Source organism: Monodelphis domestica, chromosome 4, assembly GCF_027887165.1.
Source record: "Monodelphis domestica isolate mMonDom1 chromosome 4, mMonDom1.pri, whole genome shotgun sequence".
Taxonomy (NCBI): domain Eukaryota; kingdom Metazoa; phylum Chordata; class Mammalia; order Didelphimorphia; family Didelphidae; genus Monodelphis; species Monodelphis domestica.
In genome coordinates, this window is record NC_077230.1 from 438,198,568 (window position 1) to 438,217,656 (window position 19,089).

The 19,089-nt window shown below is 48.2% G+C and overlaps 1 protein-coding gene across 1 annotated transcript; it reads right to left on the reverse strand.

The window, feature by feature from the left end:
* Positions 1 to 8,193: 8,193 nt before the first annotated feature.
* On the reverse strand, positions 8,194 to 11,212 carry LOC130459033 (T-cell-interacting, activating receptor on myeloid cells protein 1-like; the record flags this gene model as incomplete). The annotated part of the gene is made up of 2 exons (XM_056826265.1): positions 8,194 to 8,576; positions 10,837 to 11,212. Coding segments are annotated over 2 exons (741 nt in total), but the record flags the coding sequence as incomplete, so codon positions are not given.
* Between the last annotated feature and the right edge of the window lie 7,877 nt (positions 11,213 to 19,089).

A 19,089-nucleotide genomic window follows, 5' to 3' on the forward strand; every position in this document is an offset into this window, starting at 1 on the left:
GCTCCTAGAACTGTTCTATACTCTCATATCCTGAACTAAGTGACAAAAAGGAAAGCAAAGAATGGGTTAAACCACAAACATTTATGAGAAATGATATTAGATCAATCAAACGCTGTTTTTAATATGATAATAATGTAATGGGAGCCTGGCACATGTTCAGAGTTCCTTGGATGGCATCCATCGAAATGGAGAGGATGTAGAGTGCTTCTGGGAGACTTGTGATGCCACAGAATGGAAGTGTCTTGGAGAGACTTGAGCATGCAAAGCCATTGTGTAAATGGATCTGATTTGGCTCACCACAAGAGCTCTTTTTCAATTATTTGGAGTCAGAATTGGAGACATCTTCAAATAACTTCAAAAAGCTTTTCTTGAGATACATTGTTTGGAGATCTCAGTGATTCCTTCACTCACTGTATCTGATCAAAGAACCAAGCCTAAGAAGAAAGCCCTTGGGAGCCTTCTCTTCTGAGAACATTGGTTTTGTCAAAGGTATTGAATGTTCTAGGCCTCTAAATTTGTTTTTTTTTCATGTTAGGTAAAGGAATGGGAATCTCTAGCCATATGAGATTCAAAAGGTTGGGAGAGAACCCCGGTGTTCCCAGTGTTTGCAGCCAGCTCAACAATGATACCCCAGGGAGCAAGGAGTGATCTTCAAGAAGGACCTTCTGGGTGAGAGCATTGGAGCAGAATATTCTATTTCTCAGCTGATCCACAAAAGGCAGGTAGTAGTCATGATTTCTGGCAGAGATGGGGAAAAATGGATATAATTGAAAGGGACAAATAGGGTAACTATATTATGTTGGGGGATTGTGACAGAGGCTGGCACTAGAGAAAACGTGCCAAGCTGAAGAGTATGTGAAATGGATCACCTTGATGGGGGAGGGACCCCAGGAGTGGAGATCCAAAGGAAGAGAAGACTGGCTGAGAGAGCAGTGAGGCCCTCCCTTGGGAGAGGGGGATTAAGACTTTCTCCTGAGGGTTACTCACTTTTCCTGCTGGTGACTGGAAATCTTTCCCCCAACACTTCCCAATTGAAGAGACTTTCTGAAGAGAAAACCTGAGTACACTTTACCTCAGCTCCTGTTGCCCGGGGGTGAGTCAACCTGACTTTCTCTCAGGGGGCTCAGGCTGCCAAGGCCTGAGTTCCCCCCAAACTCAAGGAGGGAGAAAAAGGGTTTAGATAGAGACAGGGATCCCCTTCTCCTCACTTTCCGTTTCCCATTCTTCCCTGCCTGTTATTTCTTTTCTTTACCTGATTGAGTTAACATTAAAAGTTATCTGTTCCCCAAGCTGAGTGTGAGTGAACGGATCAAGGGGAGACCTTTTGGTCTCCAGTAGTGGAGGGGGGACAAGAGGGACAAGAGCCAACTGGGGAGAGCAGATTTAGCTAAGGAGGGAAGGTAGATGTGGGAAAATCTTCAAACCTCCTCTCCTCTTTCTGAGCCAACCTGTTCCATCTGCTGCCTCCCCTTCTACTTTGTGGAAGGGGGTTTTCCTCTCTTTCCCCCCTCCTTACCAAAAGTCCAAACATCCTTTGGGGTACAAAAACTTCCCTCTTTTGTCTTTTTAAAAAAATATAGTTGGCACCTCAGATTTAAAAGAACCCCATTTATTAAAGAAAAAAAAGCTCTATTGACTGTCACCAACAGTCATAGCCTGTCAATTGTGAAGTTGTTGTCAATTACAATTCCTGAGGCTGGAGCAGCCTTTGTCACTGACTCTGCCGGGCAGTTTCCACACAGGATCAAAAACATCTTGATTCCTGGTGGGGGGGGGGGGAAACAAGTCTGTTACTAACGGCCACTCTGGTGAGTTACAAAGCTGAGGGAGTGTATTTAAAAGGGGAACTGCACCATCTAGCTAGAAGCAAAGCTTGTGGGGACAACAACCATTTTATAACTGTTAACTCCTGGCAGTTAAAGCCTAGAAAAGATCTAATGGGACACATGTTACAAGTAATACTGTGGTCTTCTGGGGTGGGAATAATTGCCATTTATTGGGGCTACTGTATCATGTCTAATACAGTGGCAGGGATGATAGAGAATGTGCTGGGGACATTCACCAATATGACTATGGGATGGACACATTTGCCAATGAATTATCTATAAATTACCTCTGGCAAATCACACCCCAAGTCTATGATGTGTTCTTGGTAGTGACTAACATCTTAAAGAATATCAAAGCTGGTGCCAACCTGACCTTCCAAAAGAAAACTGTACGTGCTCTAGTCATTGATAACAGATTAGAGTCATTGTTTGGTCAGATCCCTATTATAAGTGAGATATGCCAGGATTACATGCAGAGAAAACAAGGCACGGGGAAGGTAACCAATGAGGAGACTGGGGACGTGATGGGACAGACTAATAAGGATCATGTAGTTACTAATACTAATACTGGGACACCATTGGGTGCAGTAGGGGGAAATGACCTTGCCAATAACATATAGGCACAAATGAATGCATCTGCTAACAATCTTGCAAATGCATCAAAGGCTCAAAAGATTATGCCTTTGTGCGATGTAGCTAACATCACTGATAACTCTGGCATTTTACACGCAAAGGTTCAGTCATTCACCACTAATGACTTACAGTCTTTTTTTTTTTAACCCTTATCTTCCATCTTGGAGTGAATACTATGTATTGTTTCCAAGGCAGAAGAGTGGTAAGGGCTAGGCAATGGGGGTCAAGTGATTTGCCCAGGGTCACACAGCTGGGAAATGTCTGAGGCCAGATTTGAACCTAGGACCTCCCATCTCTAGGCCTGGCTCTCAATCCACTGAGTTACCTAGCTGCCCCCATGACTTTGAGTCTTTATGTAAATGCATACCTAAATTTTTATTAGAGCCTTATCTTGCAATTAAAGAACTGAAGAGAGCATTTCACCTATATGAACCAGATTTTGAGGATGTAGAAATTCTTTTATCTGAACTTTTTCACCCCAGGAACATAAAAATTTTATTGAGCAAACTAGAAAAGATTCATCACTCACATGCTGGCCAGAAGTTTTTGAGGGTCTGGCTTTTTCTTATCCAAGATCAATGGCTTATCTAAGAAAATGCTGTGAGAATCTATTGCAGGGAATGAAGCAAATGTCAGAAAGACCCAATGCATGGGGAAAATTTGAGAGATTATTCCAAGAAAAAAATGAGCACCCAAGCACATGTATTGATCACCTTATTGAAAAAAACTGAGGGACGATTAGGTTTTAGCCCTGATTCAAAAGAATCAGAAGTACAAGCGAGGAGATAATCTCTCAAGGGCTATGATAAGCACTTGAGGGATTTCTTCAGGAATTATTACCCTAAGTTTGACACCATCTCACTTAATGAATTTAAAGACATTGCCACCTATCTTCATAATAACAAAATAGATCAAGAAAGAGAAAAGAATGATCTAAAGAAAAAGCTCCAAGAGACCTCTGAAATATTAAGGTAGAAAGAATTAGAGGAGGTTAAAAACCTGGCTCCAATTAAGACATTTAAGACAAACCACACAGTATAGACAGGCACCCTAAAGTCAACAGAGTGTGCAAAGAGATACCAGGACTTGCTTATGATCTCATCAAGGACTGTGGATTGCAAAACTAATCCACCCTATTCAGATCATTATTTAGAAGATGGGATTTAGCTATTTCCTGATCAATAACATTAGAGATACTTGGAATAACAGAATCAGGTCTTGGAAACTACAATCTCCACCCTACTCAGGCCAACAAGATTAGGAAGGGCTGCAGCAAAACTCAAGATTTAATTATTTGAGAATATGGCCTTCAACAGACATGTGCAAAAAAGGACAGACCTCTGGGTGGTCCTAGGTCAAGCTAGAGCCACCATTGGCACATGTGAGATGCAAGAAGTGAGGTAGGGAACAGCCTCTGGAGATCTCGGGACTTCCTGTGAGGAGGGAGAGAGTCAGTTGGAGGCTGGTGCTTGGAGTTGGAGGAGACCACGGACTGTTTTTCTCCAGTTTGGTCACGTGAGTGATAAGGACTGATCTCTTTCCTTGCATTGGCTACCTAGGGCCTTGGGACCGCTTTGGCTCAGCCTGAGCAGAGTGGGTATTTAAACCCTCTTTTCTTCTCTCCCTTTTCCTTCTCTCTCTCTCCCTCTAATACTTTCTTCCTCCTGTTTGTAATTAAAACACCATAAAAAAAAGTTGGCAGCTGACTTAAGTGTTTCATTTAGGAATTACATAGCTGAATTCCTTGGCCACCTTAAATTAATATATATCAGTCTTAAAGTTGATTTCAATATCACAGGACACATAGTAAGAAACTGCTCAATGGAACATTGCTATGAACAGGGCCAAAATAAGAGAGATGGGAAAGGTCAAAATGCGTATTATCAGGAAAAAGTATATACTAACAAAAACTATGGGAGACAGGACTCTAATAGCAAGCAGTGTTGCTCTCACTGCAGACATAGAGAACAGGAGAACCCAGACCTGAAATCCATGGAAGCAGCAATAGCTTCTGGAGCAAAACCCCATTATTCAGAAGTTGTAGTGAGAAATAAGAATTACAACGCATGATGCCAGGCTCTAGCATTGTCTAGTGAAAAAGGGATGAATTTGGAGAGTATCGTAGGGAGGAAACATGAGGGCATAAGCATAAAGGGAAAAACTGGAGATGGTAGAAAGGAAAATGAAAGCTGTAAACTTTTAGTGGTGGAGAAATGGATAGTTGGTCAAGATGCCAAGGGAAGCAGTTGAGGTACAAAACAAAAGTCTAGACTTGAGGTGGAAAATGAAATTGCTCAGATAATAGCAGACATGAAACATGACATGTATGGTTCACAATACATGGGCACACAAAACAGCATGGAGAAAAACAAGGAACAGATTCAATTCGTTTTGGAAAATTTTTTAGCTTGCAGAATGGATATAGACAGTGGAAAATCAAACAGGGCTAGCAAATCTTTCAAACAGCAACTTAAGTATCTAGACCATTATGACATCTCTTGCTGTTCTTCTTTTCAGAGGAGTTTTTCAGATGATTTGTTGAATTCATAATTTTAAAAATATGAGCCAAACACACAGATACAGAAGAGAATGGAAGGAAGGCCAGAAGGAATCGGAGATGAGCAGCACATCTGTGATGGGTACATCAGAAACTGAGTGCATTTAACAGGCAACCCAGAGTCCGGGCCCAAGAGATTCCCAATTTCACGGCTGACCCTCTTCTGTTCCCTGAAGGCTATGGAAGGGCTCCTTTTATGTGGTGTTTGAGTTCAGAGTAAGAGCACATAAACTGTAAAAAATACAGGTCCCCTCCCCACCCAGGCTCTCCATCTTCTATCTCCTGACTGCTTGCCTGTGCCCTGGAATTGTCTCCCTCCTCATCTCCACCTCTTGGCTCCTCTGGCTTCCTTCAAGTCCCAACTAAAGTCTTAGCCGCGATATAAGCCCTTTCCTAATCCCTGGACTGTTCGTGCCTGCCCTCTTTAACAAAAAGTTCATTCATTTATGAAAAATATCCTTCTGTGGTGACTTGATCCTGGTTGTCTCCCTCCCCTCTTCCCTCCCCCCTCCCAGAGCTGACAAGCAATTCCACTGGGTTGTACATGTGTTATCACTCCACACCCATTTCCATATTATGCATTTTTGCAGTAGAGCCATCTTTTAAAACCCAAACCCCAAATCCTATACCCACAAGGACAAGTGACGCATCATATGTTTTGCTTTTGCATTTCTGCTCCCACAGTTCTTTCTCTGGATGTGGAGAGTTTTCTTTTTCAGAAGTCCCTCAGAATTGACCTGGGTCATTGCATTGCTGTTAGTAGAAAAGTCAGTTACATTTGATTGTGCTACAATGTATCCGTCTCTGTGTACAATGTTCTCCCCGTTCTGTTCCTTTCACTCTGCATCAATTACTGGAGGTTGTTCCAGTTCACATAGAATCCCTCCAGTTCATCATTCCTTACTGCACAATAGTATTCCATCAGCATCACATAGCACAGTTTGTTCAGCCATTCTCTAATCAATGGACATCCTCTCATTTTCCATTTTATTTTGCCACCACAAAAAGCACAGCTATAAATATTTGTGTACCAACAGGACTTTTCCCATTTAATATAATCTCTTTGGGATACAATCTCAGTAGTGGTATTGCTGGATCAAATGACAAGACAAGGAGGGTGTAATTCTTTGCATTCTCTACATCAACACAGCTTTCATGTTCTGGCAATAAATGTCAAGACAACAGAGGAAGTTTTAAGCTGCTATTTCCAAGATGCTTCCCACAATTACATATTACATTCATAGATATTTAGGATCTCATGAAAGTTAAAAATGCAGCCTCTTTTGAAACCATTGTAACATGGGATCTCAGGGGGTGAATTGGAATAAATATTAACTCATTTTCCCACATTTTGGGGTCACTCTCATTCTTTATCTAACCATCGCTTGGTGCTGCAATTAGGGGAAAAACATATTTCCACACCACTTCAGTTTTTAAAAAATCTTTACCTTCTGTCTTGGAATCAATATTGTGTATTGGTTCCAAGGCAGAATTGTGTGAAGGGCTAGGCAATGGGGGTCAAGTGACTTGTCCTGGGTCACACATCTGGGAAGTGTCTGAGGCCAGATTTGAATCCAGGACCTCCCGTCTCTTGGATTGGCTCTCAATCCACTGAGCTACCCCATTGACCCCCCCCTTTTAAAACCACTATTTCAGTGTTACAGTAAAGATTTGGTTAGACAACATTATCTCAAGACAACTTGTGCAACCCCATTACATTATAACCCCATAATAAAAGCCTCCATCATTGCTCCATATGGCTGTGACCTGAATACAGGACTTGACACAATGGCTGCTTCCCCAGCTGAGAAAATGAGAAGGAACATGTAGAAGCCACTCAGCCCTAGAGAAGCCTCTGAACATGTTTAGAGGCTCTTATTATAGTGAGGAGATCCAGCAACAGACAGATCACCAGGCAATGCTTTGATGTTAAGCTCAGGTACAGAATAACACCAAACTGGCTTGGATAAACTCTTTTCAGCTCCCCTGGCCCCCCCCCCCCCCATCTCTCCCCACAACAAACCACCCAGTCCTCAGACCATGGCTCTGCTTTCCTGGCTGGCCCATGTCCTGGGCAGGGAGGTCCTGGGCTGTTTCTCAGGACCTCTGTTGGCTGTGCCAGGCCTCAGCCAGGAAGACGCCCAGGATGATGAGGACGAGCCCTGCCAGAGCTATGCGGACAGTGTTGCCCACAGTGTAATCTTGAGCTGAGGATGAGGAGAGACACTGTGAGTGAATCAGCCTTTCCCAGGACTCCCCCAATGGCCCACCATGAGTCAAGCTCTCTCCCCACCATGGTGTTCTGGCCAGGAGCTGAGAGGGAGGGACCCCAGAGGGCCTCCATCCTGGCCTCCCGGTGAGTGTTCAGCCTCTCTTGGGACTTTGCCAAAGGGGAGAGGATGGCCCTGTGTGAGCTCTCCCACCCTCTTCTGGACACCTGTCAGGTCAGGGCTATGACCAGCCCTTTGTTGTTCCTCCGACCATCTCCCATTGGTTCTCCCACCCATCATCACCCCCCTCCACCAGGCTGGACGAGGGCTGCCTGGAAGCAGGGAGATGCGGACGCCCGGCCTCCCTTATCTGGCACCTCTGCTCCCCCTCTTACCTGGCTTGGGGGGATGTGCGTCCTTTCCACCTGAAAACCAGGGAGAAAGACTTGTAGGTCATGGAGGATAGAGGAGGGTTTCTGTGGCTAAAGCCCTTCACTCTCACCCTCATCAATCAGGGCAGCTAAGGTGGCTACGTGTACAGAGTGTAGGGCCTGGGGACAAAGAGTTCTGAGTTCAAATCCAGCCTCAATCTCTCACTAGCTGAGTGATTTTAAGGCAAGTTATTTAATTTCTATTTACCTCAGATCTACCAGTTCTAATAATAACAACACCAGGGGCAATTGGGTATCTATGTGGATGGAGAGCCAGGCCTGGAGATGGGAGGTCCTGAGTTCAAATCTGCTCTCAGTCACTTCCTGGCTGTGTGACTCTGGGCTAATTACTTAATCCTGATTGCCCAGCCCTTCCAGGTCTGCCCTAGGACAGATATTTAATGCTGATTCTAAGACAGAAGGCAACAATAACAATCCCAGCACCTCCCTCCCAGGGTTTTGGGGAGGATAAAATGAGGCCATATTTGTACAGCTCTTAGCTCGGTGCCTGGTTCATAGAAGGTGCCACACAAATGCCCGATGAGGCTATTTTATCATCCATGCCCCCCCACCAGCCCCACATACGGGGGAAAGGGAGGTGGAGGTATCCCGAGGGCTCTCCTCGCACCTGCCACCTCCAAGTGCAGGGTGTCACTGGGAGATGATGCTCTCCCTCCCACTGAGTAAATGCAGCTGTAGCTCCCAGCATCCTCAGCCTTCACAGACGGGAGAGTGAAGTTGGCCTCACGCCCTTCTGGGCTCTGGCGCTGTACGGGATGGGGCACCCCAGCCTTCAGCAGAGAGAACATCAATTTGGGGTTATGATAGGTGGGTGACGCCTGGCACAGGAGGGTCACTGTGTCTCCTGCAGAGACCACAGTACTTGGTGCTCCACGTAAGGAGGGTTGGGAGAAATGTCCTGGGAAGGAAAAGGAGAAGAGTCAGAAAACAGGTCTGAGAGGGGCTGAGACACCGGGGGCCCGGCCGGGACTCCTTCCGGCTTTCCTTGTTCCCTTCTTCAGTCCTGCCCGACTCCTCACAACCTCATTCAGGGTTTTCTTGGCAGACACTGGAGAATTGGCCATTTCCTTCTCCAACGCATTTGACAGATGAGGAAACTGAGGCAAGCAGGGTGAAGTGACATGCCCAGGGTCACAAAGCCAATAAGTATCTGAGGCATGATTTGAACTCCAAAAGGGGGATCTCCGTGAGTCCAGGCCTGGCCTTCTGCCCACTGCACCGCCTAGCTGGCCCTCACATAGCAGCCAATTGAACCTTCTTACCATTCCTCACACACAGCATTCTCCTGTCTCCTGCCCTGGCTGTCGCCTCTGCCTTCCATGCTGTCCCTCTGCAGCCCTGACTCTATAGCTCCCTGTTGCCCTCAAAGCTCAGCTCAAACACCCCCTCCTACAAGACAATCCCGGCTCCCAGGGCCTCCTCTCCTCTCCCCAAGTGACTCTGGGCTCCTTTCTTTAAACTCTGCCTTAGAAGCAGTCGTGTGGAGCAGAGGAGGAAGGCGAGCTAAGGGAGTTCAGTGACTTGCCCAGGGTCTCCCAGCCAGTGTGTATCTGAGGGCAGATTTGAACCTAGAACCTGCTGTCTCTGGGCCCGAGTCTCCATGCACTGAGCCCCCCAGCTGGCCCCAGTTCGTACTGATTTTGATGTGTTTTCCTGAGTCTGTCTCGTGTCCCCCTACTAGGCCAGAAGAGCATCGGAGCCAGGCGGGCGTCCTTGTTGTCTCAGGGCTGAGGGTGGTCCTGGTAGACCAGAAGAGCCCAAAGTACCTGAACACAGGACTGGCCACGATGGGTGCCTCCCCAGTGGAGAAAATCAGGAGGAACCTGTAGACGCCACTCAGCCCCAGAGCAGGCTCTGAACATGTTTGGGGGCTCTTATCACAGTGAGGAGATCCAGCAACAGACCCATCACCACACAAGGCTCTGCTGCTCAGCTCAGGCACAGAATGAAACCAAGCTGGCCTGGAGAAGCTCTTTACGGCTCCCCCGAACCTCCCGCTGCAACAAACTTCCCAGCCTCGGACCGACTCTGCTTCCCTGGCTGGCCCGTGTCCTGGGGGGCTGCTTCTCAGGTCCCGCATTGGCTGTGCCAGGCCTTTGCAGGAAGATGCCCGGGAAGATGAGGACGAGCCCTGGCAGAGCGCCGCGGGCCATGATGTGCACAGAGGGCTGAGGAGAGCCGCCGAGAGTGACCCGGCCTTTCCCAGGACTCCCCCAATGGCCCGCCGTGAGTCAGGCTCCCTCCCCAGCCTGGTGTCCTGGCCAGGAGCGGAGTGGGAGGGACCCCAGAGGGCCCCCCTCCTGGCCTGGCCTGCAGCGAGTCTCCTGGCTATTTCTTTCCCAATTAGTGCTCATCCAGCCTGCCTTCGGAGGACTCCACAATGGGGGAGGCCCAGGCCTTGGAGGTCATCGCAGTTCCTCTTGGACACTTCTGGTGCCAGAGCTTGGCCCCACAGCTCCCCTGCGGCCCCCTGACGCCCACCATGACTCTCCTCCAGCAGGCTGCAATGAGGGATGCTTTGGAGTCTAGGAGGACCTGGAAGCCCTCAGTGCAAATCGAGCCTCAGTCACTTACTAGCTGAGAGATCCTGGGGAAGTCCCTCCAATTGCTTGCCTCAGTTTCCCTAAGAATACAATGGGGATAACAGCAGTACCTCCCTCCTAGGGCATTGGGGAGGGTCAAATGCCCTTTGCATGGTGCCTGCCTCGTGGTCGGTGCTCTATTTGTTCAGCTATTCAGAGTCTTCCTGGCCCCCTTTGGGCTCTCCTGGCAGACATTCTGGACTGCTTTGCCATTTCTCCAGCTCATTTTACAGATGGAGAACTGAGGGAAACTGAGGTAAGGGACTTGCCCAGGGGGTCACCAGTGTCTGAGCAGGAAAGCAGGAAATTGGGGGGAAGGTTGATAGGCAGCCTCTGGGAAGTAGGAAAGTGTGTCTAGTTGGTGAGAATTAGGGCCGCCCCCTGATTGATGAAGGGACCAAAGACACTATTGCTGAGTCTGCTTCCCCGAAATGAACAAGGATTGAGGATCCCAGAGGCCCGGCAGTTCTGGGCTCTCCGTAAAACTGGTCTGTTGGGCTAAGCCAGAGAGGGCTCTGGAGGGGCTGTGAGGACAAGCCCTTCCCCAGAGCCACGTCTTCCTGGCCTCCTCCTTACCTGTCACCAGCAGCTGCAGGGGGGCACTGAGCTCTGACCAGTGGAGTCCCCGGGAGTAGCGACAGCTGTAGCTCCCTGCAGCAGCTACTGAATTTGGAAAGCAGACATCAGCCTGCTCTCTGGAGGAGTTTATCTGAAATGAGCATCCTCCATCCTTCCAAAGCTGAAAACTCCCACTTCTCCATGGGCTCTGGCAACAGAAACGTACGTGTGCTTCCGTGGGCACCACAGAGCCAGGCTCAACCCAAATGAAGGGTTTGGGGGTCCCTGGAAGGCAATCAAAGACCCGATTGGGGGCAGCTCCTCCCTCCAGTGGGCTGTTCTGGCCCCAAACCAAGTCCTCCAACCAGTCACCCTCCAGCCCACACAAGGTGCTCCCCTCCTCCCTTCCCCATCCCACCCCCAGCGGTACCTGCCATGGAGGTGCCCTTCTGTTCTGAGCTGGAAGATGGGCAGGAGCCCACTGAAGGGAGGGACGGAGCCCCTGCAGCAGCGATCTGAGCCAGACACAGCCCTGAAGGAGAGGCTGCAGTTAGAGATGCCCTCAGCTCCCAGGTCCAATTGTCCACAGCTGCACCCCTCTGCTCCACTCTAACCAGCTGCCCCACTGAGGGTCCCACATAAAAGCAGGGGGAGATCCCAGGCATAAACCAGCTTCCTATCTGTAACACTGATCAGCCTCACCTTCCATGGTGCCCCTGTGCCAGGACCTTTTCCCAACCTTCTTCCCCTCCAGCCCAGCCTGGGCCCAGGCACTCACCAAGCCAGATCAGAGAGGCCACTATGGGGGACATGTTCATCCCTCAGCCGTGATCCAAGTTGCCACGAGGCTGAGGAGAAAGGAGAAGGAGGCTGTGACAAAAGCCACAGGATGTGATGACAACAGCTTGCCCACAACTCCAGGCCCAGGACCTGCCACGTGAAACCAGTGAGAAGGGGAACTGCTCAGGACTCAGAATCCTCTGGACACATTCTCTTGGGGGGTCCCTCCTTCTTCTCCTCCTTCCTCATCCTCATCTCTCACAGCCTTTCCCCCTTTCCCTCTTCCTCTCCCCAGAAGCATTTCTCCTCACCTTCTTCTTGGGCCTGCCTTGCCCTCCCCTTGTGACCCCCTCAGCCTTCTCAGGGAGGGATGTTGATGGAGAAAAGGCTCTGGGGGCAGAGCTGGGCATCCAGGAATCCACCTAGTTCCCATCCCTACCCTGTCCCAGTGCTAGGAGAACAGTTCCCTTATTCTGAAGCATGATGGGAATGTGGCAGCTGGGCAGAGAAAGTCAAGTTCTACAATTGATTGGAAAAGACAAGTCCATGAATAGAACACTGGGAAGGCAGGGGCAGGGGCAGTGTGGCTGGGCATCATCACTCCACACTAAGAAATCATAGTTTTGGTGGACTGAGAACTCAGCATGCATTACCGAGAGAGGCACAAGTGGGAGTGGATCCAGTATTAAAAATAGAATCTCTGTGGAGGTGCCCAGAAGGTCACAGGAAGAAGATTAAGAAATGAGCCAACAAAAAAAGGCACCACTTTGGATGTGCTCATACAAATGCAGGAACTACAGGCTGCCATGGCTTGTTGGGATCACTCTAGCCCTAGAAAATCCCCTGTCACAGGCCATAGCCAGGCCCAGGTATGGTACCTAGTTTTGAGCATCTTTGTTCCATGTTGATGAAATTCCAAGAGGAAGTTCCCAGACTGTGGGACAGCTGGGGAACCGGGGGGTGGGGGCTACAGCTGGGAAGCTGGTTTATGCCTAAGGAAAGATTTCATACCAGTGCTGTGCTGAGGCAGCATCTGATTCATCCCCTTCAGCCCAGATGTAAAAATGTTATTATTTTAAATTGCAAAGTTTAAATTCCTTTTAAGAAGAATTTTAGGTAAAGAAAGATGCTACCTCTCTGAATCCAGAAACTGCACTGTTTGGAAAAGACACCACAAAGATGCCTCCAGACCACAAGCTGCACAAGAAGATCAAGAAATGAACTTTGGGTGTGGTTGATTTGAACATTTATTTGTATGAATACTTTCATGCCAAAGGGGACTGCCCCCTAACTGGCTTTTTGTCCATGCTTCCAGAAATTATTGGTTTTGTTCTTTTTTTTCTCTTATCCTCAAATTATTGTAATCTTTTAATTGATTATGTTTTCATGATCCTTTTTGGGGCAACTTCCCAATAAAGATCAAATTGGGGTATGTAAAAATGGAGATTTGAACCCTAGACTTCAATCCCCAGAAGTCCTTGGTACTTCCCAGAATTTCCTATAATATCTCCTGAGATTCCCACCTGGGAGAGATCACAATTTGTGTTTAAACTGGCTGTAACGTCTTCTTGTCTCTCTTCATCCGCTTCTAAGCACAGGCGTCTCTCTAACTGGCATGCAAGATGTAGTAAGTGGCTGTGAATGGGATAATGTGCCCTAGGCATGTGCTTTTCTTATTTCCTTGATTTCTAATAATCTTAATAAACCTCATAAAAATATAATACTTTTAGTAGAGAAATTAATTTAATTGTTAAACAGATATGGCACTAATGAGGTTTCTCTTCTCTCCCCTCCTGCCCCTCCCCAGCCTTGAAATTTGCCACCTTGGAGGTAGCTTTCGGTAATAAGCTTGAAGGTCTGAAGGGGCACTTTGAGGGGAAGGACTCATCCTGTGGAGCTGTGATCTCCTGGCCAAGACACAGCCCTGACAGCCAGGTACAGGTTAGAGGTATGCTGGCTCGCCATCTTCAGCCCTACCTTTGTGCTCTACCCCATGCAATTAACTTGCTGTGGCTCCAGTACAGAGGCAGCACAGCTCCCAGAGTCCTGTTCTGTCCAGGCAGCCTCTCCTGGCTTCCACATCCCCATAAGACCCAGGTAGCCCCTGTTCAAGCCACTTCTCAGACTTTTTGTCCTCCCCTCCATCCTAGGGCCCAGCACTCACCCAGGCACAGCAGAGAGGGATTGTGGGAGTCATGCTGGGCCCTCCAGCCTCACTCAGATTGTTGGGCCACAGGAGGGAGGAGGAGAAGGCAGCAAAGTTGAGTTGAGACCACAGGAAAGGATGACGCCATCACTTTCTCCACCCTCAAGCCTAGTGTCCACTGAGCATGGAGAAGTGGGGAACATTCCTTTCACTGATCTTCCTGGAATTTCTTGATGCCCAAAGTAAGCCTCCCTCCTTCCCTCCTGTCATCCTCCTACCCCTATCTGGGGCACTTGGTGGCTGCTTGATGGCTTATTGTTCCATCTGAGACAAGGCCCTGTTGGGGATTTCTTTTTCTTTTTTTTAACCCCTGTCTTCCTTCTTGGAGTCAATACTGTGTATTGGTTCTAATGCAGATGAGTGGTAAGGGCTGGTGTGACAAGGAAATCACTTTAAAAGACTAATATATATTAATTTAAGGTCACCAAGGAATTCAGCTATGTAATTTCTAAATGAAAACTCAAGTCAGCCGTCAACCTTTTATAGAGTTTAATTACAAACAGGAGGAAGAAAGGAATTAGAGAGAGAGAGAGAGAGAGAGAGAGAGAGAGAGAGAGAGAGAGAGAGAGAGAGAGAGAGAGAGAGAGAGAGAAAAGGGAATAGGGCTTAAATACCCCTTCTTTTTAGGCTGGGCTAAAAGGCCCAAGCCCTTAGATAGCTGGGGCAAAGAAAGGAGATCAGTCCCTATTACTCACGTGACTAAAATGGAGAAACAGTCTCAGGGGCCTCCACCTCCAGCTTCCTTCAGAGCAAGCTTCTCAGAGCACCTCTCCAACCACTCAGAGCCAAAACTCTCCAACCACCCTTCAGTCCTCAGACCCCTCTATCTTTAAGGAAACCATCCAAGTTCCCTCCCCTCAGTTCTCACATCTACCAATCACTGTCCATCATTTTCCCTGTGCCAATAGTGGCTCTAGCTTAACCCAGGACCGCCCAGAGGTCTCTGGCTTTGCACATGTCTGTTGGAGGTCATATTCTCAAATAATTAAATCTTGATCTTTTGCTACAGCCCTTCCTAAATCCTGTTACCCTGAGTAGGGTAGAGATTGGAATAATTAAATTTTGATCTATGCTGCAGCCCTTCCTAAATCCTGTTAGGATTGAGTAGGGTGGAGATTGCAATTTCCAAGACTTGGTTCTGTCATTCCAAGTATCTCCATTGTATCAATTCTAAAATGAATCATGACTCAAAGAAATTCCTGTTCTATGCTTAAGCATAGGTCAAAGTCCTTTCCATTGTTCAGCAAAAGGTTTCTGTCCTAAAGTAATCTTAAGAAGGGAGGAGGAGGAACCTCTCATGCCAATGGGGTTCCCATTCCAATAGCCAAGACTCACTATCAATAGGAAATTTTTCAAGTATGAAATTTCCCAATGGTGAAATTTCCAACATTTATAAGTCTAAGAAATTTTAAGGTTTACACTGGGCAATAGGGGTTAAGTGATTTGTCCAGGGTCACACAGCTGGGAAGTATCTGAGGCCAGATTTGAACCCATAACCTCCCATCTCTGGGCCTGACTCTTAATCCACTGAGCCCCCCATCTCCCCCTCTTTGGGGATTTCTTGAAGGCAAATCCCCATGGGACAATTTCCTCAAACATGGTTGTCACAAGTCGCTCCTTTCCTAAACAGAGGATGCAGATATGGCATATGTGCCCCTTCCCTCTCTCTGTGTGTCTGGGATCAGTCTGGTTCTGATCTTGTAGGATCAGACAGCAAGGAAGGGGGCGGCTGGACCACATTGTCCCCTCCATCCAGGACTGTGGGCTTGATGACTCCAATGGATTGGCCTTGGCAATGTATGGGATCCAGAGGGCAGAGCCACATTCCCACAGCTATAAGAGCTGTATTCCAATCCAAATGCACTTTGGTGTAGAGGTGGCTTTCTTTTTCACAATGTGGATGCATTAACTTTTGTCAGGAAATGCTCTGTTCCCATCGGACTCTTCTCTCTTCTGTGGCTGCACCCCAAGGTGGGTCTCTTATCCTGGGGATTACATGAAGGACGGGATCCTGTGGTATGTCTGTGGCCTGCACTGAGGAAGAGGGGATCTGGGCCAGCTGAGACTGAGCCCTTCTTATCAGGAGGAGAGTTCCTTGGACATAAGAAAGCTGCATCATCGACTTTCTCCTGCACTAACTTGTAGGAATCAATTCTATCTGTTCCAGCATTCCAAACTTGCTTAGAAACTCATAGGCAGTCAGTAGGTCCAGGCACAGACCCATCACCAAATCACTCATGTCCAGTATAGAAGAGAGCCCAGCTAGTTCGGATAAATTGTGTCCAAAGGAAAAAGAACCATGCAAAAGAACCAGGCTTTGGGGAATCTTCCTGGGGAAGAAATCTAGAATACAGGCCGGAAAGAAAAGAAGAACCTGTCCACGCGTGAAAAAAAAGCTGCTCAAGCCTAAAGGGAGAAAAAGAAAATTCAAAATAAAGTCTGCTTTCCAGAAATGGAGGACAAAATGGGGAAGGGAGGACTTTGGGTAGGGGTGAGGGATGGCCTGATTAGAGCGGAGGGATTCGATTGGACCTCATAAGGCTGACACAGAAAGATGGAGATAGGAAAGATTCTCACTGGCTAAAAGAGTTTTGGAGTTTGTAGAGTTGAAAGTGGTCCATTTCGGTGTTATGGAAGGTTCCAGGGTATGACCAGCTGTGGGTGTAGAGAAAGCTGAGTGGGGAATGGAATTGACAGAGGACCTGAGAGCTTAGGGTGTTTGGGGGAGTGTCCTTATGTACCTTGTGGAGAAAAGACTGAGTCTGAGGTTACTGAGGTCATTGCAGAAGGAAGAAGAATGTCGTTTAGGCACCATCCTTTACTGCCCCATGAATCTGCTCCTCTCCCACTGCCTCTGCACACGAGCTCCTCCTGCATCCTGGTTTTGCCCGGCTCCCTCAGCCTCCTTGGCCACTCTTGCCAGAACTGGCTGCCTCTTGGTCACTGGTTGAGATGGGGCAGCTGCATCCTCTTCTCTCCCCATTGCCACTTCCAGGTTCTCCCCTTCCTGTCACTTGGAAGTTGCCTTTCTTTGAGCTTCCGGCTACTCTTCTCTTTCCCCCAATCAAATCCTGGCAGCCATTATCTACAGCCCCGAACTCCTTCCCCTCCTTCCTCAATGGTTCCAATATCTGGCCCTCCCCAACTCCTGGACTCACATCAGGGGGTTTCACAATATATTTTGTCTCTACCTCAAGCACTCTAACCATTCAATTCCTCCATCTACTCCCATCTGATGAGATAATGCTGTGGCCCAGTTCAGCCACACCTAGAGATGGTCCTGCCCTTGCCATTTGTACCACCTCCATCCTCAACAATTGTGGTCTCCCCATCTATTGGTTTTTCACTTCTCCCTCTTCTGTCTCTTCCAGAAATGTATTCTTCCACCTCACGGAGATGTTCAGTCCATCCATCCCTCAATTCTTCCCCTGGGCATCCCCTCACAGGGGCTCCTTCCTCTCTCTTCTTCCCATCCTGACCTTTTGGTGAATCAATACAACGCTGTACTCTCCTCCTTCCCCAAATCCCTCCTCTTAGCTCCCTTTTCATGTTGGCCATCATGGCCGTCCCTTGGATCCCTCCTACCCTTTGACACCTTAGTGCCTACTGAATGAAAGAGGAACAAATCATGTGACCATCCTGATTGGAGATGTGTGTTATACAACCTGACTGAGGACGGGGATGTTTGTGTTCACCCTCATTTTCCAAGGGGACCCGTGACAATCTGTGGCTGGTCGGTCCAGTACCAGGCTGGAAGGCTTGGCCACAGCTCGGCACAGGAAGTCCACTAGGACGTTTTTGGAGACAGAGATGTCCCACCCAAGCTAAAACTGTGTGTTCTCTACCATTAAAAACAGTGCAGATATAGGCACAGTCACGCTCTGGATGGCAGCCATTTGGCCAATGTTTCCCCTTTATTCGCTAGATGGTGTGAATGCTTATTTCTGGCACAGGTGAGAACACGTGGCAGCCAGAGTAAAGGACTGCCCAGAACCAGGGAAGCACGTTGTTAAGAGAACAGGAGAGAACAGAGGGCAGCAGGGCCTCTGGGAGAAAAGTGAGCTTACACGGAATTCCCTTCTTTGGCCAAGGCTTGGCCAATGTATCTCCAGCCAGTCTCTGACTCTGCTTTTCCTCTGGCAGGGAGGTCCTGGGCTGCTTCTCAGGACCCCCTTTGGCTGTGCCAGGCCTCGGCCAAGAAGACTCCCAGGCTGATGAGGATGAGCCCTGCCAGAATGATGCGGATGATGTTGTCCCCGGTGTAATCTTTGACAGCAGAGTTTGAGGCCTCAGACCAGGAGATTCGCCATGAGTGACATAGACCTTTCCCAGAATTCCTCCAAATGGCAATCTGTACCTTCAACAAGAGAGTCAGACTCTTGTCAGCCTGGGGGGTTTGGCCACTGGAAGGGACCTCAAAGGGCCTCTTTTCTTGACTGTCCTGGAGCAAATTTCCCTTCTAGTTTTCTCCCAATTAGTGCTCATCTGTCCTCTCCTGGGGAATTTCTAAAGTGGGGTGGGCAGCCCTTCCTGAGTCACCTCAGGTAGGCCCCTGTCACATGTGCTACTGTCCCTCCAGCCACTCCCCATCTGTTGTCCCATCCATCTCACTATCCTCCAACAGGCTGGAGTCAGGGACGCCCATTGAGGAGCCCAGGGGGGTGAGGAGACACAGCCTCCTGGGTCTGCCATGTCTGCTGCCTCTCCTTCTTCCCTTTTCCTGGAGTCTCTAGACTCCTTTTGCCTGAAAACCATCGATAGAGAAGTTCAGGTCAGGGAATGGAGGGGGCATTTCTGAAGTAAGGTCCCTCCCCGCTCTTAGCTACCCGGTGGGGCAGCTGGGGGCTCAGTAGAAGGTGTAGGTTCTGGGGTCGGCACACTTGGAATTCAAGTCCAGCCTCGTTCAGTCCCAATGGAGTGGTCTTGGGCAAAGTCACTTAACTCCTGTTAGGCTCAGTTTTCCCAAGCATCAAATGGGGATTGTAAAGCACTGAGCACAGTGACACAATATTCATTGTTGTTCAGTTGTTCAAAGTCTTCCTGACTCCACTTGAGGTTTCCTTGGCAAGAATCCTGGAGAGGTTTGCCATTCTCTTTGCTAGCCCATTTTCCAGATGAGGAAAGTGAGGCAAACAGGGTTAGGTGACTTGCTTAAGGCCACACAGCAAGGATGCATCTGAGGCCAGATTTGAACTCATGAAGATGAGTCATTCTGATTCCAAGTGCACTGCTCTTTCCACCGTGCAAACCAGCTTCTCAGGCACTAGATAAGCATGAACTTTATC